The following is a 26,240-nucleotide window of genomic DNA, read 5'->3' as shown; positions in this document are numbered from 1 at the left end:
CCGGGCCGCGCCTCGCCCGCGCTGCCGCCTGGGAGCTGCCGCGGCCCAGCGGCCCCCGGCGCGCTCGGTCCGTAGCGGAATGAGGCGCTAAAACAGGGGATTTCTCCAAAAAACCGAGCCCCGACCGAGAGGGGGCCTGAGCGTCCGCCTGCGAGGGCCTGCTCTAGGCTGACGGGGGGCGCGCTCGCTCGCGGAGGGTAAGGCGAGCGCCTTGGTGGGCGAGGCCGGCAAGTTCCTTGTGGGGATCCAGAAGTTTTTTTTTAAGKTTTTTTTCCCCCGCTTTGTGCGTCAGTTGGCGGGCAGAAAGCTCTCTGCTGTGCCTGGGCTGTCCCGCTGTCTTCTGCAGGTTATCTAGCTGTTGGCTGAAACGTCGAGCTCTCCTGCCTGTGCGGATGCTGCTGAACTAAACTACAGCTGATGGTGGCAATACGTTTTTAATATGGAAAATTAGGTACCAGTATGTTTGCCCTGAGTACAGGGTACGTCGTTCATCCCGTACAGTAGTAAAAAGTAAAAAGTTTGCAGAAATCATAGCTGTCTTTCATTGACAATTTGATTTGGAGAGATTTTGCTGTTTCTTTGTGTGGAGTTTTTCCTGTTACTTATTAACTCACTCCTTTTTTCACCCCAGAAGTTCTCAGTGCTTTGCTATCTGCAGAGGTTTCTTCCATCCCTAATGTTTTTCAAGGCCTTGTGTCCTCATCCTTCAACAGGAACAGACTTCTCATGGAAACTCGTTTGCTCCTTCCTTGAACTGTCTGGATAGTTTGCTGTTGAGTGTTGACGTTTTGCTTTTGTGCTTGCTGAGCAGTTCGTATAGTGGATCCCTCCCCTAGTCCATGCTGACTTGGGAATAGGAAATAGCAGGACCAAGAGTCATGTTTCGTCATGCGTCAGACATGGGACAGACTGCATCTGCCAAACAGGTCACTTATGGGAAAGTTACAGCCATTTCCATCCCAGATTTTTTTTAAACACTAAGGTATACATGGACAAGAGGAAAAAAAAACTTGCATATGATATAGCAGCCATGTAACATGTTTGAGGATTATATTTCCTGACTGAATAGGCCTTTTYAGTGTTTAAGTTATAGATTCCCCAGAATGGAGGTTTTATCATGAAAATGCTGATGCACACTTAAAGCTTTTGGAACAGCGACACTGTAATAAAGAGCAAACTTCAGTCACTGAACGCTGTGGAGAGTCGAGCTCTCAGGAAAGCCTGCTAGGCTTAATTAAGAGTTTTATGTTCTTTTCAAACAAATTTTTCCAGCTTAAAACTTAAAACTTTTCAGTCTTTAGTCTTTAACATGATCTATATCTGTAAATGTATGGCTATGAAAGAGGCCAATATACACCTCTTTTACAGAGAAAGTATACATAGATCCAGTCTGAAGGCTGTTTGGTTTGAAATGGTGTTTATGTGCCTGTCATCAATAAAGAAGCAAGCTCTGTCTGGGAGTATTTTTACCACTCTGAATGGCTCTATGGCGAAACAGGATGTGCCTGTGCGCTGAATGGGAGCACAGCGCGTGGTGTCAGGACTGGCTCGGCTGGAGGATGTTTCCTCTAATGCGTTTCATGACTGAGTCCCTGTGGATACTGGGGCTAGGGGCAAAGTGGAGGCAATCTGGAGGCCCGTGTTTTCTTGGCTTCTGATCTTACTCGGCTAAGTTATTTTGACTCCTCTCCCTTTAATTACCTAGTAGAACAGTGCATTCCTACCTCACAGGTGTGTTTTTGGGGTTGACTTTGTAAGTATTTGTATAGGGCTTGTATTACAGCTGCGTCCRGGTGTCCTTTGTTGCTGCTGGAGCTGCACTGTGCTGAGTACTGTGGCTCCTGTGTTAGTTAGCAGTAAGCATTAGTTATATTCTTGCTCCCCYCTCCCCAGACCACTTTTGTGACAGGTGTGTGACAGGGGAGCTGTGCTGACGCTCCAGGTGCCCTGACTAGGCCTTGTTTGCCAGAGCTGGTTCTGTGAGGGGCTGCTTGAGCAGACTGCTGCTTTAAAGAACTTGTTTCATGCATTAGTTACCTGAGTTGCAAGACTGCCTTAACCTTAGTTCTGCCATATAGAGCTTGCCTGTATGTACTTTGGAAAGTTCAGTGCATCGTTGTGCGTGTATGATGCTGGATAGATTTCCACAAAARGTGCTGAGTGTTTCTTGGCAAAACTGTGTGTAGCATATAGGGAGGCATTTTTGCTCTATCCAGAAATAGTCATACCAATTCTCCCAGGTGAGAGAGCCATGACAGATGGAATTTGTCTTTGCCTCAGAGCAAGCTTTACCTCAAGTCTGTTTGGGTCCCTGTTTGTTACTCACAGCAGAATATTTTAATTTAAAGACAGACTGTCAGACTGAAAGCAGCCTGTTAGTGGAGAGAATGACTGTGTGCTTCACAGCAGCTTCATGGTGGAACAGTAACGTGAAACTCTGAACTGTGAAGTAGGAATCTAATAGTTCTGCTAGTGGAGAAATGGACTTTGGGGAAGCAGGAAAGATAAGGTTCTGGAGTTATTGCGAGCTGAATGAATAAAAATGAGCTCAGCATTACAGTAGCACCAGCAGTTAACTTTCTGTGCTGCCTTGAGACAAAAGTATCCCTAGAAGATTTAATACAGTTTATACCAATGGATAGATTAATGTACCTTTTTCTTCTGTTTACGTTGTTATTAAAGCTGCTGTGCTGTTTAACTGCTTAATCTCAGGAAATTTTGGGACTGGCACGTTGGGGCAGATGCCAGCAACAAGACTCCAAATTAAACTTTTTTCCCTCCCACTATTTAGTCTTGCATTTCTGTTACTTTTTTAAGGATTAAGGCCATTATSACTCTCACTCATCCAGAGAGTGCTGAGGAGCGTTCCAGGGGTTAGCAGTAAGATGTGTGCGGCACAGTCCATAGTTGGAGCAAAGGTGCTCTATACCAGCGTCGGTCCTTCCAACATCCACGTTGGATGCATCATGGGGGATGCACCTCCTTGTCCCTTCTAGCAGCGCTTGCCCTGGGGCCTGAGCCTGTTACTGTGTGAAGGGGGTGGCAGCCACTGGCCAGAGCAGTTCACCTGTCTGTATGTACTGCAGACACGCTCAGCCTTAGCGTAAGCCCTTCTACACTATTTCTGTGGCAGACTTGAATGGTTTAAGTAGAGCTGTTGTGCTCTTCCCCTGCTCCCATGGGTATGCCATCATAACTTCAAGGAGTTAAAAAGACGTAGTGGAAGCTTGAGAGAACTTGAGGTCCACAGTTGCTCAGGGAGACTGAGCAGTGACCCCTGCTTTGTGCTCTTCCTCCCACCCCTGCACGTCTGCTTCCTTCCCCCTCTTGAGTGTGGTAGCTGCTGAACCTGTGGCCTACAAATGCATTACGGCATACCTTGTGGAGGAACCTGGCTGTGACCTGGGTTACTATGTTTTCTAATGAAGGAAGTTCAGTGGAAGAAATGGATGATTCATTGGAGCTGTTAGAGATTCAAGGGCAACCAGAATACATCTGCTGATCTTACGCAAGGCTGACATTTAGCACTACCTATGGTAGGGGTGGAAAACTGTTTCCTTCTGAAAAGCAGAATGGGCCTTTTGAACACTTTTGACAGGGCCTCGTTGCACAGTCACCTTCATGTAGGTCTAAGAGTATAGATAAAAATCCCATGGTCACAAGCTACATAAAATGAAATAGCAGACCATACCTGGCCCCAGACTGTGGGCTGTCAGCCTTTGGAAGGTTCCAACTACAGTGTTGCTTTTTGTACTGAATGAGAATAGTATACATCTTAGAGTGATTTCTTCAGTGTCCTCCAACAGTTCGGATTTTGCCCTTTGTCAACTATGGTTCCTTGTTCCGTATGTCTTTGTTCTTGTAATTCTCGCAAACTGTTTCTGGGTGTGTTGTTTTCCAACTTCGATATTTCCCCCCCCAGTATTTGTAACTATCTGTTACACCATTAATTTAAACCTAACCTGACTGATTTTAAGTCTATCTGTGTGGCAAAAGAGAGATTTTCTTGTAAACAGTACCTTTCCTTCCCCAAAGCTGCCTTTGTGGGATTTTCTTTTTCTTTTTTTTCCCCCCCTGTATGGTCTGAGCTTCGAATGAGAAGGGGCTAACACYGCCTAAAAGGTAAAGCTCTTTCTTTTCATTCTTTTAAATGCTGGTCTTTAGGAGGCAAGTTTGGTCTTTCACCTTCACCACTGTATTGCTTGCATAGGTCTGGCAAGAAGCTCAGAAATGATCCCAACTCTTCTTCCCTTTGTTTACAGACCACATAATTCCAGCAGTTAATCTGTCAAATAGGTTGTTTTCAGTCACACTGCAGCTCTGTATTGACTTGCACAGTGCAGGTAAGTAGCAAGGAGGATTTCCCCATTTCTTTCTCAGTCTTGCTCACAGGCCTKATAGTGCTGTGAATACAGGCTTACAATTTTGAGTTTGTATAGACCAAATGCACCCAAAGTGCATTCTTTCTTGCTGAGAGCATTCAAGAGATCAAGGTGGCTTAAAGTGCTTGGGTTAGTGTGCCCTAAAGTGATTCCATTTTCATCACAGATAATAAGTATCTTTTAGGTTGATGTTATCCTATGCTTTTGTAACTGGACTGAGTTGTCTTCCTCATCTGCCTAAGATTACATTTTTCTTTCTCTTTTCTGTAACTCTATTAGGTGAAGTTGTCTGTATCAGGCTCTGTTGTTTTCCATGTTTTTTCATCTGCAAGGCTGGAGACAGATTCTTCCTTTCTGCCTTTTTGTTAAGATRCAACCAATCAGTCTAACTTTATTGTCTAAGCAGGTAGGGAGCAAGCTCTAGATTCTTTAGCTTTCAAATATAAATTCAGCAATCTTTTCCTTAAGAATTCTAAAGAGCTATAGTGAGTCACCCTACAGTATTTCTGCATTAACTTCTGTCTTTTCTGTAAATCAATTTGAAATGCCTTTTCCAAGAGTGTTTCAGATACAGAAACAAGTAGTACTGTATTTAATTTTGCTCTGTAAGGAACCAAATTTGCCTAATAAAGAAAGAGCTAAGCTGTAAATAGCAGATAGAATGAAAAAAGTGATATTTCCATTTGTATTCCAAATCATCTGTAGGGAAAAGATCTGATGCTTCTGTTCATGTTGAACTTTATAGTCCTTTTCTTTTATCTTCCAGTCTTCTTTCTGTATGTAATGAAGTCTGAGTTGCCTTGTGAGGGGATTATGAATGTATCAGATAGGGAGATCCTAACTTACCTTCCTTGATTTTCCTGTTTCATGAAGTGAATCACTTCCAGTGCTGGTAAATCAGGGCTCTTATTCCAACTTTTCTTCTCATTACTCAAGACAAAATATTGTTTGATATAAACTGTCCAAAAAATATGGCAAGAAGAAACATTAAAGAGGAACTTGAAGTTAGCTTGGCTATTGTGACAAAAAAATTGTTTTTAAGAGTTCCATAGTGTTAAGTTCCTGTTTCTTTGGGTAGTTTATGTAAACTGTATTCTTGTAAGAGTGCTGTTTAATTGCTGATCTCGTAGTGTGTTTGTCATGTCTGAAAGACCTCCACAGGTGGGCTGCTGTTGGCAACTACATGCGCCGGTTGAAGGAATCGATGGAGCAGGGTAGGGGGTGATGGGGCTTCAGTCTGTCTCTCTGTTGTTTGGGTGGGTGGGCAGATGGGAATACTCATGATTAAGCTGCAAGCAGGACAAGGAACTAGATCAAATTTCTGAGGTCCTTTTGTCATTATCATGGTAATTTATGATCAACAGATTAAGCTCTGACTATTGCATACCTGTGGTTTCCTAGCTATCTTCCTTTAATGGAGGCAATGTAAAAACATAACAAGGACTGAAAAGCAACAGAGAGGAAGTGCTTGTGTTCCCTGGATGTACAAATGGTTGTTTGCGCCTTTCTTGGTAACAGATGCCCGTGAACTGCACTGTTGCACGTGAACTGCGCTGTTACCCGTGGCTCTATTGATCTGATTATTGCAGAACAGTTTATTGCTTTTCGAATCAGAAATTGCCTGATACAGAACAGGTCCCACAAATTTCTGCTACTATCTAAAAAGCTCAAGCTGTTAACAAAGCAAAATCTGTGCTCAGTAACCTCTAGGCATGGTAAATTCCGTAGGAATTGCAGACTAAAGCTGCCTAGACTGGTAGGAGACCTTTAAGTGAATGACTGTTAATACTGAAACTATTCATATAACTTATTCAGAGTGACTCGTGACCTAATCAGATTGCTCACAGGATTTTATCATGCTATGTAGGAAACCAATTTCATTATTAAACATAGGCTGCCCAGCCAGAAAGGAGCAAATCTAGTGTTTTTTTTCTTCATGGTTGTGTAATCATTGCTTGAGCACTGTCACTCTGCATCTGAAAGAACAATATACTCTTTTAGTGATGCTTGCAGAAGGAAGTTACTATTCTTGAAGTTAGAAACTTTATCCTCATGTTGCTGGGGTTCCCCTTCTGTTCTGTCACAGCTACCGAGTGTATTAACTGCTGGTCTGCAAAGCTAGTGTTCTCCTATCCTCCCCCCCCACGCCTCTGGTCTTCTATAACATGACTGTGGGGTACAGGAATCTCATTTTTGGTGATTCTGGAAAACTCCTTTGCAGTCATATTGCTCCCTAAATCGTTGTCATGGAGTTGCTGTGTTTCAACCAATTTTATGTGACTGATTACCCAACAGTAAAATYAGTCTGTCTATTTTGCAGATGGGTAGAGGCACGATCCATTTGGGGAGCTTTTTGTAATTCTTTATTAGTGTTTAGCATGTCCTAGTATTAGTGATCATTCCCTGCACTGGCAGGGATGTGTTCATGYCACTTGCTGTAGTTTGTTCCAGTATGATGTAGTAATATGACTTATGTCATTGAGGTCACTTGTTTTCCATGATTCTGCATTCTTGATTTTCTACTTCTGTGAAAAATCTGAGTCAGTTTGATTCTTGAGTTTGATAGTAGCACTCTGCTTGTTTAGGTTTTCTCAAAGTAGAAATCCTAAAGACTGAGTAATAAGAAAAGATACAGAGTCTCGTTGTCAGAGGCTGAGAGGACAAGAGCCCCCCCGCCCAGCTGTGATTCCTGCTAGACAATTTAACTGTGCAGTTTGAATCTTTGAAAATAACTTCTGATAATGCCCAACTTTAGAAAATAAGTATTAGCCTGCACAGGGAGAATGCAGTAATTTTTTCCACCATCAAGATCAAAAGTCTATCAGTAATTAAATGTTTATTCACCACTGGCCTTGGAGTTTCCAGTACTCCCAAGTCAAGCCACTCAATGATAGGGTCCCACTCTTGGAAAGAAAGAAAGAAAAATAATCCTGGTTTGCCACTTGTGTGACTCTGTAGTAGAAACAATCTTAAATTGAGAGCTCTGACTTATCTTGGCGGTGGGAAGTATTTGCTCTTGGTTGGAGTATGTTTGATAAAGGGTGGAAAGATGTTTAAGAAAATGCTTGCTGTAACATTTCATTTGCAAACTGTGGGCCTCTGTTTATCAGCTTTTATTGTTACAAAGACAGAGCAGGATATGGAAACGAGAGCTATTTGGCCTGCAGGGAACTTGCTGTTTTTCATGGTTTTCTGTGATGAGCTTCTTGGAGGATGCTAAAACAGAAGCAGATACTGAAGGCCATCTCCTCTTCTCGTGTTTTCCTGATGGTGCCGCTCTGCAGTTCTTGGATTCACACTGGATCTCCAAAACTGGCATTAGTTCTGTTCTGGAATTTTAATGCATAAGCCAGCCAGCAACTCTCTTATCAGTGTGAGCTTCTAGGGAGAGCTATTAAAAACACCGTGTTAATCATCCCAGGAACCTGATGTAACTGCTGTCTTCTTGCATTTAGAAATGAAGATTATTTTGCTGTACTGACGTTTTGGCAGAGTGGCAAATGCTGAGGTTTTGGTGACATCCAGTGCATGTTCTTCTGTGAGATTGCTGGTGCTGTTCCGGTCAGAAAACCGGCATCTTCAGCAGAGTCTGGCATTAAGGCAGCAGATTAAAAGTGTGCAGGATATAGAGTGAATTCCTAATTCCTCTTACTTTCCTGTGTTATTGATGTTGTGATGATGATATCTTAATATGAACTAGACACCTCAAGTAGACCAAGGCAAGCTAGTATTTCAGCTCTTTTCTGCGTGTTTATTATTCAGACACTTGTAGTGGCTTGTTTTGCATAAGTTAATGCTGATAGAAGGTGGTAGTTGTATGATTACATTTATCAGAACTGTCAAGGAGCCTAAATGGATGGATTTTATTAGCTATTCTGTGACGTTTGTGCAGTAAAATGAGTTTTTTTAGCAGCACACTGTTTTGGGATGACTGGAAAATGTTCGGGGGTTCATCCTCTTTCATTGTGGCATAGAAGTTAGAGCGCAAGGTCCAGTTCATGACATCTAAGTTTAATTCTTAATAATGTTACTAATTTTCTTGGTGTCTCTGAGCAAAAAGATCTCTAGCTTTTGGTGTGTCCATCTCTAAAACTAGGCTGCTGAGCTCTTCAGAGGAGTTAYGTTACGTAAGTTCAATGCGTTGTCTTTTACCATCTGACTGTTGCTCAAGCAGAGGAGTTTACACTTAAGCAGTTTTCCTTCATTCTGCTAATTAGTTATGGGCTGTTGTGCAAGAGTTTTCCTAAGGAACTAGCCCTGTTTCAGAGAAGCGYGCTCTGCTCTGCGGAGAAACTCGCCAGTGAGAGCCGACGTTGCCAAGACGGGGGATAATGTAGAGCAGGCCGGCAGAATTTCTGATATTGATTTTACCCTTCGTAAGTTACTCTGGAAGTATAAGTAAGGCTGTGTATCTGCTGCAGCTGTTACGGGAATAACTGCTGCTGATTTCCTATCAAAAGCTGTTAGAAACTGCGGGGGGGGGGGGAGGAGGGATGAGGGGGACAGGAAAACAAGCTCTGATGAAAAGAACAGGCCCAGTATTTTAAAGGCACCAGAGGATATTGATATCTCTAAAACAGTCTATGACTTTAACCCTTAGGCCAGCATACCTCACTACATCTGTTCAGTTTTTTTAAAGGTGATCTGTAAAGAAAAAATATTCGTGCCGCTTACAGCTCTATGATACTATTCAAAGACAGCCTCATAATGGTGTTGTATGTTACATTTTTTTTGTTGCTCTGTCGTCTTTACAGCTTTGTATTGCCACTATGTCTCTTGGATTGGAAGGCTGAGGATCTTGGAGCAGGTTGATGGAGATGGAAAACAAACTTGAATTGTAGGCCTCAGCTCCACAGTGCTTCTTTTAGGGGTTAGGATGTTGCAGCAYGGATTTAATTTATAACTTATACCCTTTTCTCAAAACTACTGGGAAGAGAAGAGCCAGGATTTTTCTGATTGAGGGAGGGAATTGAGGCACAGGCATTTTTTTTAAGCAACCCTTCAATTTCATCTCTGTTTTTTACATTGGGGATAAGGGGAATCATGCTAAACTTCTGTCTTACTTTTATTCCTTTCTTCCTTACATGTAATTGAAAATTTTATAGGATCTCTCATGGACCACCAAGTGGCGTCAGAGAACATCAACTTAAAGAAAAGAAGAAAGCAACCCTAAAACCCAGAGAAGTAAGCATCTCCTGGGATGATTGTGTAACAATCATGGCTTGAAGCATAGATCACTTCATTTCTTGCTGAAACTTTTTTCCTACGTCTCTTCACAATAGGCTTGAGGTCAAAGTATGCATTTATGTATCCCTTTTCTGTTGCAATAAATCATGTGGCTTTGGCGGAAGAAGTCCTGTTAAATATTAGCATGTTCATAGTCTTTTATGCACAGAGTCACTTGATAGCTGGGACATCAGTGTTRGGCTGCCTAAGGAAATTCATCTGCTATCCTTTGTATTCCGTAGCTTTAACATAATGTATTTGTGCTTAAATGAGGGGACTTTAATGTCAGTGCTTAATTCATGTGTGACTGGGACCAGGACACCTACTAGCAATGCTATTGCTTCTACAGCTGTGGGTGGTGTACTGATTTTCTCAAGGAAGGCCATGGTTAAGCATCTTATGAAGCTTCAAAAATACAAATACATTTTGGGAATCCTGGGGCTAGTGTTTGGCTAATAAATTAAGAGGCCTTAGGCCAGTAAAACATTATTAATTAGGATGTTGGTTACCAGCTAAATGTTTTTAGCTATTTGTGCTCTTGGGCTTATAGACTATAAAGGCTGAGTGTGGATTTTATGGTGTAATAAAAAGAAACACATTCTGCTTGTAAAAGAAAGAGACTGCAGTAAATCTGCAGTGAAATGAAGCCCATGTAAAGGATCTAGGTGATTCTGGACCTTTGTAAAGAGTATTTATTCTGTCAGCAGTTAATAAAAATGGTCTGAATTCTTATAGTTTAATAATCTTTTCAGATAGCCTAGTGTTACTTCTGCTGGTGTATAAACTTTGTTTTGGAAGTGTTGTTTCATTGGGCTTTCCTAAGGAGAATGCTTAAACCTAAGGACATCTTCATCAGTTAGCTGTTGTGTGAGGGGAGRGGGTCCATTTATTTATTTATTTGTTTAAATTGGAATCCAGGAGTAAATTTTTGATAATTTGTCAGGCTGTGGGAAGAGACAAAGATCAGATGAGGGAGCTCCGTTGCAGGCTGCTCAGACCCGTGCTGCTGGAGGAGATCTGGTCGGCCTCTCATGGTGGAAGCTGTGCTTGCTCTGCACCCCACCCTGCTGAGCCACAGCTTTTACCCAGCCAGCATTTGTAAGGTTACATAAACCATGTGTGTTCCACTATGACTGGCCCTTTATCTAAAATAAAAGAAGGAATACTTTTTTTTTTTTTTAAAACCACAAAGTGCTTAGCCTCTAGCAAATGACTTAATTCTGTTCAGAAGCCTTTGTCTTGTGAAGGCATTTGTGTGCCCACACTGTAAATCTGTTAGCCTGCTTCAACCCAGTTTGTTGGAGGAGCAGAGATAGCTGGATTGTCAGTCTCTGCTCTTTCCCCATAAAGTCTCCTGWGTACAAGGGGTTTGCCTTGTAATTKTTTACCAAATTACCAGTGTCAATCTTCACCTCTGGACTTGAGAGGAACATCATTTATTCCTCTTGCAGGTTCTGCATCCGTTCACATGCAGGCTCTGTTCGGAGAGCTGTCCTGACATGGCTGCTACCAGACAGCGAATGAAATAGKCACTTTAATTTCACTTTCCATTACAAATGCAGAAATAATTTTGTCAGCTGAAAGGTCGCTTATTTTTAAAGCGATTCTGACTCAGAAATGACTTTTCAAAAATACTACTTGTAGCCAATAGTAGCTGCTAAGTGATCAAAGCTGGCCTATTTTAAATTGCATCTTCATTTTGGTCTACTTACGTTTTCTGCTTCAGTATCTTACTCATTGAAAATACATTAGCTAGTTTAATTTCTTTGGTTATCATGCTACAGGCTTCTGATGGCTAATAGTCATGGAGGAGAGAAGAGAGACCAGAAAAAATAGGATGGAATTCAAAGGAAATTATGGAAGTATCTCTTACTCTTAACATTTGTACAAATTGGTTTTACCATCATTTCTCCAAATTAAATCCAGTTGAAACTTGATGTCCGTTGGGGTTATGGAGGATTTAGCAAAAAASCTTTAAAGCACCTTTCTAGTTACTCTACAGGTGCTAGAAATTGATTCTGTTCAGCCATTAAGAGTTAGTTTCCCTTGGAGTGAGTCACAGTATTTGCATCCTTGGAACTGAGCAGATGACAAGCAGAACAATAAAACTTCAATGATTAAATCCATTAATGAAGCTGAGATGTGGTCAGTATTTCTTGCCTCTACCATGGATAAGACTAACAAGAGTAGAAGTTTCTGATCTGCTTTGCTGTTTTCCTCAAGTACCCACATGGAGGCAAGTTGCAGGTTCTTGCAGCTATTCTCATAGAATCGGTTAGGTTGGAAGGGACCTCTGTAGATCATCTAGTCCAACCTCCCTGCTCAGCAGGGTCACCTAGAGCATGTTAGACAGGGTTGTATCCAGGTGGGCTTTGAATATCTCAAGAGAAGGAGACTCCACAACCTCTCTGGGCAACCTGTKCCAGTGCTCTGTCACTCTCACAGTGAAGAAATTCCTCCTCAYGTTCAGGCGGACCTTCTGGTGCTTCARTTTGTGCCCATTGCCTCTTGTCCTGTCACATGCGACAACTGAAAAGAGTTTGTCCCCATCCCTTTGACACACTCCCTTCAAGGACTTATAGGCATTGATAAGATYCCCCCTCAGTCTTCTCTTCCCCAGSCTGAACAGGCCCRGCTCTCGCAGCCRTTCCTCATAGGGCAAATGCTCCAGCCCTCTGATCATCTTCGTAGCCCTATGCTGGACTCTCTYCAGTAGCTCCATGTCTCTCTTGTASTGGGGAGCCCAGAACTGGACRCAGTACGTGAGATATGGTCTCACCAGGGCTGAGTAGAGCAGCAGGGTCACCTCCCTCGACCTGCTGGCAACACTCTTCCTAATGCAGCCCAGGACACCATTGGCCTTCYTGGCCRYAAGGGCACATTGCTGGTTCATAGTCAGCTTGTCATCCATCAGCACCCCCAGGTCTTTCTCTGCAGAGCTGCTCTCCAGAAGGTCAGCCCCCAGCCTGTACTGGTGCCTAGGGTTACTTCTCCCTAGGTGCAGGACTCTGCATTTGCCCTTGTTGAACCTCGGGAGGTTCCTTTCTGCCCAACTCTCCAGCCTGTCCAGGTCTCTCTGAATGGCARCGCAGCTCTCTGGTGTGTCACCCACTCCTCCCAGCTTGGGATCAGCAAACTTGCTGAGGAGGCACTCTGTCCCCTCATCCAGGTCACTGATGAAGAAGTTGAACAGGATGGGACCCAGTACTGAGCCCTGCGGGACTCCGCTAGCCACAGGTCTCCAACTAGACTCTGCGCCGCTGATGACAACCCTCTGAGCTCTGCCTTTCAGCCAGCTCTCAATCCGCCTCGCTGTCCGCTCGTCTAACCCACACTTCCTGAGCTTATCTAAGAGGATGTTATGGGAGACAGTGTCAAGGTAGACAACATCCACTGCTCTCCCCTCATCTACCCAGCCAGTCATTCCATCATAGAAGGCTATCAGATTGATAAAGCAGGATTTCTCCTTGGTGAATCCRTGCTGAGTTCTGTTCATTGAGTAACAGTTCAGTATTCAGAGGAAATCTCTCATTGTCAGTTTGGAGGCCAGTTAATAATAATAATAATAAAAACCCATCAACCACAACAACTGTCTCTCTAGTGCCTCCTTTCTGTTCTCTTTAATCTAATGGCCTATGCAAGGGGGGACATAAGTGTGTCTCAGAATCTCTGTGGCTGGACTCTGTGTGGAGCAGCGTGTTCATGGGGACTCTAGAAATTAAGAGAAATGCTAACAGGGCCCTTGGAAGATGCAGAGATTTTGCTGGCCAGGAAGTCTGCATGGTTCATGGATCCAGAGATCTTTGTAATCCCCCAAACAGTCTTTTCCTCAACCATTTGTTGTTCGAACTAGCTATTTCTTCATTAAGCAGGGCTTTGGGGAATGAGCRTATGCCAGGCTTCCACGCCTTATAAGTGATTTTAAATGTTCCTTCTGGCATTTAAGTTTTCTTTTAAAACTAGTCACTTACTGAAATAATTATCTTTTGTGAAACTATCCTGGTTTTAAAGCATCATTAGTCATTTTTTTTGATGTTCAAATCCTGAGTTGATAAAACATCTGTGTATTGGTTTAGGAAGTTGTGACCAGTCATCTAGACAGAACATCTGTTTGTTCTGGTTATCTAAATACCACTATCGAGATTAGTGAGAAATCAGTCTTGTATTTTTCTCCGAGTCCCTGAGCCCCTCTTCTTCTTGTACTTCTCTACCATTTTTTTTCCATGCCAGGCATAGGACTTGCTGGTGCTGTGCCTCTTGCACCACTCTTTCTGTCAACTTCCCATATAAAGATGCAGTTTAGCACTTCAGGGCATGAGCTTGTGCTTCCAGACTTGCCCTTGGTGCTGCTTGTCCAAATTGTTACTCCCCATGGCCTCTCCAGTGAGGGCAGTTTCAGAGCCCTAATTAAGCATGTCAGAGGTTACTTTGGAAGGCTTAGCAGAAATGTGGCATTGAAGGCACTGCCTTATTGTGAGCTTAATCCTTGTCAAAACAATGCTCTTGTTTTAGGCTTTTCTGAAGARTGAACTGGCAAAAATCCAGAAATGAGAATGATTCTGAAAGCCCATCTTGCTAGCAACAGGGAAAAYGAAAGCTAGTTGATAAGTTTTTATATTTATTAGGTGAACAGTGTTAATGCTAAGAGTATGCTACACAGTTTGATCTTCATTTGTGTAACAGTGGGGAAAATTATCAGTGTATGGCGAACAGCCTCCATAAAATTAGGGAGACGTCAAAGTACAGCAAGATCAGAGTGGTGAGGTGCTCTGACCTCGTGCGGTGATTCATTCATTATACAGCCAAAGGATGCAGCAGGCATTTCATAGTCTGACATCTATTCACTGCTTTCTTAGCTAGATTTGTTCTTAGATRTGTTTTCTCCTCCTTCATAAAATTTAAATGTGCATTTCTTTTCTATCCTAGGACATGGTGCAGGGTGAAGAGCACAGATAAAGAACCTTCCACCACTCCATAGACTGTTTCACCAGCCCTCAGGACTGTATGCAGCAGGACACAGGCTGATGCCCTCAGCACATCCTGCCATGGACGGAGGGAAGAACTATCCACAGCATGAGCACCAGCAGTCAGGCRATACTCTATACAGCATCCCAAACTTCCAGTCCCAGCTCGCCGTACCAGCCATGGAGGTGAAGGCTCTGGCAGGTTTTTGGGGAAGTGTAGGGAGAGACTGGCTTGAGAATGTAACCAGGAGGGGTCTGAGCAAAGCAGTCCAGCCTGTCAGATGCTGGGAGTCCTTGTGAATGTTTACAGCAGCTATTTACCAGCCTTTCTAGGCAGCTGTCCAGGCGCGTGAAGAATTGATTGGTAATGCTGGAGGGTTGAGGGCTGTCACAGTCTACGTTACCTTTGAAGTGGGAGGTGAAAAACAAAGTTGTGATTAAAATGATACCACTTTAAAAGCTGGCAGACTGCAGGCTTCAAGGGAAAGAGCTGGAGAGATTACACAGAATTGCAAACTTTGTTTCTATCCCAGCTTGCCTCTTTGAGACATGTTGAATTGGTTGATAGTACCAGCTGTGTCTTTTTTGAGAGTTGCAGAGCTGAGATGGGATTGTTTGTCCTGATACGGCGCTAAAATAAGGCTTGATCCCTGATGAATTTATTCTGAACAGGACAAAAAGGAAAATTCTACCCTCAAATGGGTAGAATATGAGCTATGAGGCACTTCCCCATTTCTGTTCATAGCTCTAGTTTTGAGTTTTGCCACAAATAGGAATAAAAAGGTTAAAAAACCCTAGTGGATTCTTTCACCAAGTGCATGTTTATTTCAATGCAAGTATCTCATTTTAGACACAGGAAAAAAGGACAAATGAAGGACTTATTTTTAACTGAGAAATAAGGTATTATATTCTTCCCCTGACTGTAGTGGTAAATGCTGAGCTAAAATTTTGCAGTTAATGCTGGCCACAGTTTAGAGGGGATTGGAAGACAAAAAAGAAGATTTTCGGGCATTTAGCTGTGCAAGTTACTTTCAAACTAATAAGATTGGTACTCACTTTCCACAAAGACTGAGAGTTAAAGGACTAAGAGAGAGGAATTATCCTGTTGCCTTTCTGGAGACAGTAACAGTAAAGTAGAACTAAAAGCCCCACACAAGAATGTGGGACTAGGTATCTCCTGCTATGAGAGATTAAAAATCACTTCTGCTTGTGGCAGGCACTGAAAGGGGAGAGGTTGTAAAGCTTGGACCTCAGGACCTCGTGTTTGCTGCTGCGGGTAATTGTGCTAGTCTTCTGCTGTTGTAACTTTTTTGGTTTCTGCTTTCAGAATTCCATGCTGGTTGCTGATTCGTGGAGTAACTGTTACCCTGCCTCTTTCCCAACTTCATCTTTCTCAAATGAAAACCAGTGAGTGCTGTTCTCCTTTATGCAGTACCCCTGTGCTCTTGTACAGCCCATGATTCAACTGTTTCTTTACTGCTTTCCTTGTTTATTTCACTAACTGATGGGGAACTAATTGCATCACACTGATCTTGTACCATTTCATAAAYTACTATATCTTGGAAAAAGCAGCAAGCAGCTTTTGTTTTAAAATAAAAATTTGAAAAGCTTGATTTCTGGTAAACCTGGAGGCTGCTGCAAGGGAGGAACAACCTTCTTTTAACATAGATTTGTTATACTAATGGAGTTCACAGAACAGCCCATTAGCACAGTGTAGCTGAACAAATGTGTCATACAGTCTCTAGTCTGATACAGATAGCACAGAGAAGAAGGTATTATTGGTACCAGGTGGCAGACTTATGCTATTACATAGCATACAGCAATAGCTGTAAGCTATTGCTGTATAGATGGTTGAAAGCTGACTAGCTACTACCATCTCATGTCTCTGTTGAAAAATATACACAGCCCCTAAGTGCATGAACCAGAGTCTATCAAGAGTTACGACTTTTTTCCTCTGGTTATAACTGATGATCTTCACTGATAAGCTTACCCCACAAGGTGTGGGGTTATGAGTGTGAGCTCATGTGAGAAATTGTGACTTCCTTCTAAGTAAAGATGTCTAGTGTACAGTGTAACTTGGTGTTGTAAAGCACAGAGTTGCAATGAGTTTCCGTAACCTTTTGGATAGTAATGGTGGCACTGTCTGGTGGGGAGAAACATAAGCCGTGTGTGTTCTGTTTTGAGTCCAGAAACTCATCTAGAAAATTATGTACCATAATTCAGGCACTTTTGAGGGCTCTTTTTGTAACAATAAATATTGTTCTTCTTTCTTCCTCTTTATGATGAACCTTCATCCTGAGCAGGAAGGAAGGACGCTGGACATGACAGGAAGCATTTGGGGTACTAGAAAGTGCCACCACAGAGTGACTTGGATTGGAACCCTGATGCTGGGGCTGGAAAATGCTGGTTGTTGGGAAGAAGAGTTGAAGACTAGTTACTGCTGCTTTGGTCTCTTTGTAAATACAGAGTGGCACAGATATACAGGATGTGTTTTTATTTAGGGCAGAGATGGAAGGAAGAAAAATAAGAGAAACAGAACTTGATATTGTGAGCTAATAACTGTTCTAGGTGCTTAAGGATTTAGCTTAACCTTCCTGAGAAGATTTTAGCATCTTAATGGAAAAGCAGAGATATCTGTTCTGATGAGTGTCTAAGTTGCAGCTGAACCATCAGCAGTAAGAATCAGCTCTTCTGTTCAGATAGACGAGACTCCTTTCATCACAGTATTAGTTCTACTTGCTTTCTTGTCCCTGGTCCAGCCCAGTCTGGAAAGTAAGCTTGCCAGAAATGATAGGGTGAATAGAATAGATTCCTAGTGTAAGAACATCAAGAACCTGTCACACTGCTGTTGAATGGAGTTCTGCCTCTTTAGTTGCTCCCCAAAGTGAGAATTTGAGAGGCATTATCAGATAAGTTCAATCTCTTTGCTCTTAGCTGGTCTGTCTGTGATTGGAAGAGGGTGTACATTTTGAGCATGATTCCTGTAAATTACACTTTCTGAATCCTCAAGAGAGCTATAACAGAATTTCTGTTTTGCTATATTGAACCACAAGATTAGATTGTGTTTATCTGTTGTGTTGGTGTTTTCTTTTTTCCTTGATCACTTGTTCTTGTTTGGCCCCTCATTTTCTTCCCATTTAGTGCTTGTCTTTGCTGCTCATATCAACTCTGCTGGAAACATTATAGCTTTGATCCTGCAAAGACATGCCTGTCTTTAACGAAAATGTGAACTTGTTGACTTTGGTATAGTTACTTTTGGGAGTGAGGCTCATTGTAGTGTTTATTTGCTAGAGAATGAATTGGCCAAGGCTGCAGCTTTAGCTTCCTGTTTTTCATATCCCGATAATTCTGAAAACTACCTTTCAGGTGAAATTTTGTTTCACGAAAAATAAACACATCTGTCCTTTTGTATTTTAAAACTGCAGCTGGATCTTTTTTGATGAGGTTTAGGATTAGGACATTACAGCAGTAGTCCTGAAAGGGACAAAAAAAGTTGATGAAAAGTGTAATTTTTAAAAGGAGTTGTAATTATAGACTGCATTACAAAATCAGGAAATGCAGATAGAAATAGAGTTAGTCCAAACTTCTCTTCAGAATCCTTGCAGAAGAAACCTCATTTGCGAGTGACTATGTTTGAACATGGTTTATTCTCATAGCAACATGGTTTGTCCTGAAGCAGGTTTTTCCTGTTTCTTTTCTGTATTTCCATGCTAGAGAATATATTTAAAAGATACTAAAGCTTTTGTCTTTGTTTCAGATTTTCTTTATCTGAAAAAGTGAACAATATATTAAAACTTACCAARAGAACAAATGAAGTTCACATCCCCTGCAGGGAAGAGTTGGAGGACAGTTAATTTCTGAGGCTATTACCCCTAAGTAGCTGGGCTGTTTTTACAGCAGTAGGGTCAATATATTCCTTGCTTCAGAGGAGTCTGTGTCAGTCCAGTTGTGCTATTTGAAGTGTGCACACACGTTTACAAGAAGTTTTTCTCAAAACTTGGAGCAAAGCTTTCTTCCCCAGTTTACAAAACACCAAACCCTCCCTTTTCCTGCCATTCTCCTGACTTTCCCACTTTCCCCCTGCCTGTGGGGTATTACTTGCTATAATAATAAAGTAGGTTTTGAAAAACATGAATTGGTCTAATGATGAGGAGGAAGAGTACTACCTACATGAATGCAAGGTAGCCTGTGACCTGGCTAGCACCTCTAGATAGATGCTCTAGGTGACCCTGCTGAGCAGGGAGGTTGGACTAGATCATCTCCAGAGGTCGCTTCCAACCTTACTGATTCTATGATTCTAGAGGCTATAAGATCAAAACATAAAGCCTGGACAAAATATACAGAAGAGATCTCCAGCAAAATTACAGCATGACCCCAGAAGGGCTTCAGGTACAATGGATGCATTTATGAGCAGTTGAGGCAAAGCGTGTGAGGCAGACGCTGTATTGTGGTTGTTTAAACAAGTGCYGCTATAGCAGGCTTAAGCTGTGAAAGAATGGATACCCATCTCCTGGGAAGGATGTGCAGTGCATTGGCTCACTTATGAAATTTAGATTGCAGTAAGCGCTTGTTCCCAGCATTTTCCTGTGGGCTGTGCTGTTCAAAATGTGAGCTTCGGGAGAACTGAATGAAATGATCAAATTCTAACCTCCCTCAGCCTCCCGTCCAGAAAACTCCACCTCTTCTGGGTTGAGTGAAATAAGGCTGGTCTTGGGACCCACAGGCTGGACTGTCATTAAATTGTTTGCACGAATCAGATGTTAGCTCAGATTTGCCTTGCACCAAACTGTTCTACTGCTTCTATGTTTAGAGTGCGTGGCAGCAAAAAAAGTCTTGTTCTTTAAAGCAATTGTCTGAACTTGATATAACRCAAAGATGCTCCCCACCAAGCTCATAATGTCTCAGAACTGGGAGATGAAAGAGTTTTTATGGGCTCTCTGCTTTATTCCTTCATTAAGTATAGGTTACATCTCTGCAGTAGGACATCTAGTGCTTGGTCTGTGTACAGCTCTGTGCACTTCCTTTCATGCTTTCTTAGAGGGAAATGTCTCTCTAGCTAGATTTGTAATTAATTTTTCTTTTCTTACAGCTGAATCTTTGGGCTTGGCTTTATTGGTTTGTTTTGTGTGGGGGACAGGGAGTGGAAGCTTATTTTCTTAACCAGGACCTGTTGAAGGACATGTGTACCCAGGTCAGCAGGTGTAACCTCTTCTTTCACATAATCAAAGGCCAGTTTCTCTGAACTTAGCTCTTTAGCCAGTTTCTCTTTTCCTCTTTTGTGAAACAGAGTTTAAATAAAAGTGGGAGACCAACATTCCATCCTATTTTGACTGATTTCTTTGGGAATGTTTAGCTTTTTCACACACACACACACACACTCACACACACACACACACAAAGAGAGATGTAGAAGCTGCCTGTGTTGTAATGAAACATGCCTTGTAATGAAACATGCCTCTTCCAAGGGGCTGGTTGCCARTTCCTGTGTCAGATTGAATGCCGCCTCTTCTGCCTGAAGAACACAGCACATCTCCAAACTTAACTTTAGTTTCTTAGTGCAGAWTAATTCATCTAAGAATTTACAGCTAAATGTTTAGTCATTTGTATTAAGTGGTCCTTTTTTATTCAGGAAGATGATTAGTGCTGGCTGTGTCAAAAGAAGTAAAATAAGATGGCTCCAAACTCTCTAGCATTAACTCATTAAACTCTCAGCACTACAGTTAGAGATCAGTTTCACTAGACTAAATGGTAAGCACATATTATTTATTTATTATTATTAATTAATTATTGTGAGGTTAGTAATCAATACAGGGCCTTGATTGCTTCAAGAGCCAATGTCAATGGTTGATGTGAATCAGTGGCCTGAGAGGGACTCATTAACACTTTCATACAGCTATTGTTGGATGGACCCCAAATGTCTATAACCCTGGCTAGCTTCTGAGTTTAATCAGAGGGATTTTGGCTCTGGGATGGGTCGAGTTAGCCAGAATGTGGCTGTCCATGGGCAAGCTGAGTATTGCCATGATAGAACATGGACTTACAATGTTGGAGTTGATGATTGCAGGTGTTCTCTTCTGCTAGCCAGGACACTTGGGTCCTTTTCTAATGCTGCATCTTGATGTCAGATTTTAAATTAAGTGTGCAAAGGGGCAGTCTTTTGTAAATCAAATGTGAATAATCCATCATGAATTTCCTTTCTAAAACAATAACTTTTAGTCAGCCTCGGAGTGGAAGCTGTTGACCAAGGGTAACTTCTGTGGAGCAGCATATCAGTAACTAAGAACAGAAAAGGTAAGCAGGCATGTACAGGGCAATCTTGCTGTGAGGTTATTTTCACACTTTTGCTTTGGCAGTACAGCAAGGTTCACATACTTACCTCTTCCAGTTATACTGTTTTCTGTGGTATAATTAAAGTTAACCTGTCAGTGGCTTTATAGAATCATAGAATCAGTAAGGTTGGAAGGGACTTCTGGAGATCATCTAGTTCAACCTCCCTGCTCAGCAGAGTCACCTAGAGCATGTTAGACAGGGTTGCGTCCAGGCGGGCCTTGAATATCTCCAGGGAAGGAGGCTCCACAACCTCTCTGGGCCAGCTCTTCAAACAAGAGTGAATATTCTTAAGTTCTTACTGAATGAAAAGTAGTACCAAAAGTACTGAAGGAACTTTCCTAAGCACTGCATACTTAGTGGCTTTCCTAAGAGGATCACAAAGCAGTGCACTGAATTGCTATTTGCCCTTATTTCAAGATTCTGCAAGAAGAAAGTGCATCTGACATTTACTGATTTGAAAGTCAAGATTAAGGAATTCAGAATAACATGCTGAAGCTAGCTGTTCTACAGCAAGTTAGGCCATGCAGAATTGGGGCTACACTGGTCTCCTTCGTGTTGCCTCCTCTGACTCTTGTCTGACCTCAGGAATCTGGTGAAATAGGTTATGCTTACCATTTGGATACAAATAGTTTTCTCTTCTGGTTAGCTCATGTTGGGGCTGGACAAACTCCAGTGTTCATGCAGGGGAGAGGGTGAGACAATACCAGTTTCAACTTGAAAGCACTTTAAACAAGCTTTTCCTATGTGTAACTCCATTAATTTCCAGAATTTGTTTGTAGCTTTTAATTTGGCCCAGTAGTTTAGGAGGAGCCAAGGGCCTGTTCTAGGCAGAGCTCTGAGATGCGAGGTGTGCTAAATCCACCTCTCTTTGCATTTGCACCCAGATAAGTAGCTGTTTCAATATATCTCTACAGTAAGTAAAACAGTGGCGGCATATAGAAAGGAAAAAAAAGAATAGGAGGGAGGAGCTGGTACTTTTTCCAGATTGTTATCTTTAGTGATGCAAAAGACAAGTAAAAATGTATTTAGCAGAGGGAGATAACTGTATGTTTGTAGATAAATATATATGTAAATGTTAGGCCATGTACGCTTAATAATACTTTGGTGGTACAGTCCTTCCCTAGCTCTGCTCCTGGACAGTATTTTTTTTTTTTTTTTTTTGAAATGTTGTTCCCCCTTGCCTTCTCCAGTGACTTGTTAAAGTTTATTTGCTGTGGGTTCTGCAACTCTGGCATTACAAAAAACGAGTAATTTGCCACAAGAGGAAACCAATCAGATAGGGTAAAATGTTTTAATGGTTCCAACATGAAAACGTGTTGAGTGGCGATTGCCCAAGCAGTCTGAGTGCACAGCCCTTACGGGAAAGATTACAAAGCACATTCCTTGCTCCTGCAGGAGAGGGAAAGGGCTTGCATGTGTAATAGCAAAACCAGAAGGCGGTCATGTAATACAGGCCAGAGGCTACTCTTGAGAGGGAGAGGGAATCATCTTGTTTTGCAATTCTTACCTACTTTCTGTTCAGAGGCAGCTAATTCTGGGGGAGGGAGGCAGGAGGAAGGGCTGGCATGTGCCTTGCCCAGGAGAGAGTAATCAGATCTTTGCTTTTTTTCCCACTTGTTAGTTTGTCAGCAATCTTGCTTTGTAACCGGCTAATAATCAGTTACATCCATAATGCATCCCTACAAAGCCATGTCTGGACAGTAATTCTGTCTAATAATTCTGCATGTCCCTATCTCTTCTATTTTTTATTTCTTTTTAAGCTAAGAATCACATATGATCTGAATGGTGAAATCCCTTGTTGGGGTGTAAGAAGGGAGGTGTGTCTTTCCCTTTCCTGGTGTGCAGGCTTATCTGTGCTAGTTTGTGGGGCTTCTTCAGTTCCCTAACTTGAGCTAGGGTCCAGGTGTGATATTTTTGTGAAGCTTAATGCTTGTGCTTATTTACAGCGTGATTGTCAGCTTCTATCACACCTGTCAAACCCTTGGCACTGGAACATGTCGGAGGTTTAATTTTGCTTTGCTGTCAGGACTGAAACATTATTTAGTCCTTCAGACCCTTTTTATCTGAGAAACCTTTCCCAATTTACACAAATCGTTGAGAATTTAATTCTTAATCTGATGATAGTGGTACAGCTTTCCAGGCTCTTACACTCGTGAGTCTGTGAAGTAGAATGTAATTTGTGGATTTATTATTTTGCCCTGTAGGTATCTCTTCTGGATAAACACAGCTTTTTAAAATCAGTCTCGTGTATGTGTCATCCCATAATAGCTGGTTCACCACTGATGATGGAGTCTGAAGCAACCTAAGAAATTCTCAGGACTGACAGGAAATAACTGCTTTTCTCATTTTCTTACAGGCAATATTTTAATTCTCCTCACGATTTTTATATGAATTCCATCAGTAGACCACATTTCTTGGATACAAACTATGCATCTGTGGACCCCACTGACTTCTTACCAAAAAATGGTGATTTTCCTCAGGTAAGTACATAGCTACTGATGTCTTCGGGGAAAATTGGTGCTTTATGGTGATGGTCTTTGTTTTCTTTAGGATTGTGCTACAGTGGGAAAAGGAAGAGACTGACTGTTGCCTTACATTTTTTAGCGTATGATAGGAATTGTGTGTAATTGGGATAGACTCTCTGACAACAGTAATTCAGAAGCTTTCAGTTGCTTTAGTAGGAGCTTATTTGTGTTAAATTCATTGCTTCTGTGTTTTAAAATTGTTTAACATAGACACTGAAAGTGCGTGGGAGAATCCCATTTACAAGACTGTGCAGGTAAGTGTGAATCTGAAAATGCTTGGGTCGGTTGCATCATTTGACTCCCAGAACTCTGTTCACTTGTGTATACTGTATGTGCTTTCTCACTAAAGGGGTGGATTCTTGAATGCTATGAATTCCATCTGCTCTGTGCCTAACAAATGGAGATTCAAGATAGATCATTTTTTGTGGAGTTGGTGAGATGTGGGAAGAATAGTCACCCTAGTTCGTTTGGTGTTTCTACTGACCAACAGAGTCTCATCTCGGGGATCTCACTGGGTTGGAAGGAACTCATTCCGTAAAGTTTTTGAAATATTACACTTGCTTCTGACAGCATCTATAAGGTTGTCCAAAAAGACTGTGAAGCAGCTTATTGTGTGAGAGTTGACTTGGAATAAAGGAAGGGCTAACTACATCCTTTTCAGGAGTTAATTGAGGTGTCTGGCAGTGTGTTCTTTGCATTAGTTTCATCTTTCCAGTATCTGCAGATGCACAGTGAGCAAAACTGCAGAAGGTTATCCTGCTTTGACCTTTCAAGCCAACAGCCAAGCTGAGTGAACTCCATAGTCTTATCCCTCTTATGTCAGTAAGTTACTGTTCCAACTATCTGGGAATCATACAGGTGCTGAGCAGTCCCGCTTCCTCCTATGGGCAGGCAGAGGTCCTCTGTGCTTCAAAATCCTGCTGGAAGGAACCAAGGTAAAGCAGTGCAGACTGAGTTAATGGAGGACCCTGTTACTTCCAAAACTTGTATTCTGAGCATGACTCCCTCATCAGAGAGGAAAGGTGAGAAGGTGCAGAATTCTGGCAGTCCTTTGGGGCAGGTGCATTCTTCAAGCCACAATCAGAATAGCTTTTTCACAGAATCAGCAAGGTTGGAAGGGATCTCTGGAGATCATCTAGTGCAACCTCCCAAAGATTTCCTGATACAGGTTCCACTGGGGCTTGAACCTAGGACCTTCAGCATGTAAAGCAGATGTAATAACCACTACACTATCCCTCTACCCCAAAATAGAAATTTAATCTAATTTTAAATTAGACAGTCCTTCAAAGAGCTTATTTTAGAAATTGTGGAGTGATTTTTTTTGTATGTTTATGGTCTTCTAGTGAGGCCTGATTTACAGGTGGGCTGGAGGGGCTCAGCAGTTGCTGGCAAGTTGGACTTTTAAGGTCTCATCTGAACTGCCCAGGATCATGGGCTCTTTTGAAAATGTTTGTTTACATTATCTAAAAGTCAAACTTGTTTCATTAAAAGCTTGTTTTGTTTTGTTTTGTTTTCCTGGTCGCAAAGAAGCCAGTTTACTGGGAGAGCCAAGCTTCCTGAGTGCGGGAACTAGCTAAGATGAATGTCACATCTATCTACTCCAGATTTATGATTTAGTTTGATAGATAAGCGTGGGGACTTTATGTAAGTTTGTGTGAAATGGACCTAAGTTTTTTTTGCTCTCTTCTGTGTTCAGGTAAAGATTGACGTTTCTAGATGTTTCACTGTGAATTATAAGTAGGTCCTCCAATATAATCCCATTTTTCTGAAAACAGTGCAAGGGGGACACGAGGATACACTGGGACAGTATGTGTGTATTTTGTGCCAGCATGATACTTTGTCACACTGAAAAATACTTCAGTGCAGGCCTCATGAAGCTACTGTGTACTTTTGAATGTTTCTTTTCATTTTCAGTAACTGCTGAATGTCAAGACATGTATAAACAGAAGCTTATTCCTTCATAATGTGTTTCTTCTTCCTGCATGATTCATTTGGAGAGGCCTCAGCTTCTTGCTTTGTAGTGGATGCGATGTCACGAACATTGGATTAACTTGCTGATTACAAGCATGATTACAAAGCAGAGAACATCCATTTAGAAACACTGTGTGAAATGCATTTATAGCAGCAGAGCAAATTAATATATTTTTCCTCTTCTTGGTTAGTTATAGAGAGAGGTGTGTTAATTTTCTTTAGTTGTGCTTTTATTTTCTCAGCAAGCTTGAAAAGAGGTTTTCAACCACCTTGGGGCTCTGATTTCTGCAAGTTTGGATTTGCATACTTGAGGAATTTGAGCCATATGAGGTGAGCCACTGGTGTGATAGCCCAAGTTCAACTCCTTTGGCAAAGCTACTGAAATTACTTCACTGGTCTAGTGTGCTTCACCCCCATGGCAGATCTGACTGCTCTGGGGAGGCTGTTGCAAGGTGGCTTTGCTTGTGTGCTTGCTAACAGAGAGGCTTTGGTGGTTGGTCACCAGGAGCTATTGCTGGGACAGAATCCTGTTGTTGACCAGACTCTGACAACTGGATAAAACCAGATAAGTAAATGAATTATAATAACATTGATCCTTGCCTCCTGCAGAATTAATTGCAGGAGGAATGAGACAGAAATGTGATCTCATCAACCTGTGGAAGCCATTTAAGAGGCTGCAATGGGGAGAGGGAGAAGGGTCCTCTCCATAAGTCTCAGCTTGCAGGGCTGGTGTAGCTTGGTTGATGGGTTTAACGGGAAAGGGGCTTAATTATTTCTTCAACTTATGTATTTTCTAGTATCTAAGTGGTCGATCAGCTTCCTTTCCCTGCTGCATCACGGAA

General features: G+C 42.0%; 1 protein-coding gene across 5 annotated transcripts in view; it reads left to right on the top strand.

Moving 5' to 3' along the window:
* SBNO2 (strawberry notch homolog 2) overlaps nucleotides 1-26,240 on the top strand; it is a 74,730-nt gene that overhangs the window by 4,498 nt on the left and 43,992 nt on the right. The window contains exons 1-5 of one of the 5 annotated variants that reach the window (XM_085311464.1): nucleotides 8,551-8,758; nucleotides 9,488-9,566; nucleotides 14,535-14,758; nucleotides 15,900-15,979; nucleotides 23,259-23,382. In XM_085311464.1, coding sequence (XP_085167590.1) covers nucleotides 14,633-14,758; nucleotides 15,900-15,979; nucleotides 23,259-23,382 — 330 coding nt within the window. In that variant the 5' untranslated portion in view covers nucleotides 8,551-8,758; nucleotides 9,488-9,566; nucleotides 14,535-14,632. Of the gene's footprint in view, nucleotides 1-8,550; nucleotides 8,759-9,201; nucleotides 9,220-9,430; nucleotides 9,567-14,534; nucleotides 14,759-15,899; nucleotides 15,980-23,258; nucleotides 23,383-26,240 lie in introns of those variants that run through there. The other 4 variants (XM_085311465.1, XM_085311463.1, XR_014896645.1 and 1 more) reach the window with 4 other exon arrangements.

Source organism: Rhea americana, unplaced genomic scaffold, assembly GCF_003343005.1.
Source record: "Rhea americana isolate MKP2758 unplaced genomic scaffold, rheAme1 scaffold_341, whole genome shotgun sequence".
Taxonomy (NCBI): Eukaryota; Metazoa; Chordata; class Aves; order Rheiformes; family Rheidae; genus Rhea; species Rhea americana.
The sequence above is the reverse complement of the archived record's forward strand: the minus strand, read 5'-3'. Positions and strand labels throughout refer to the sequence as shown.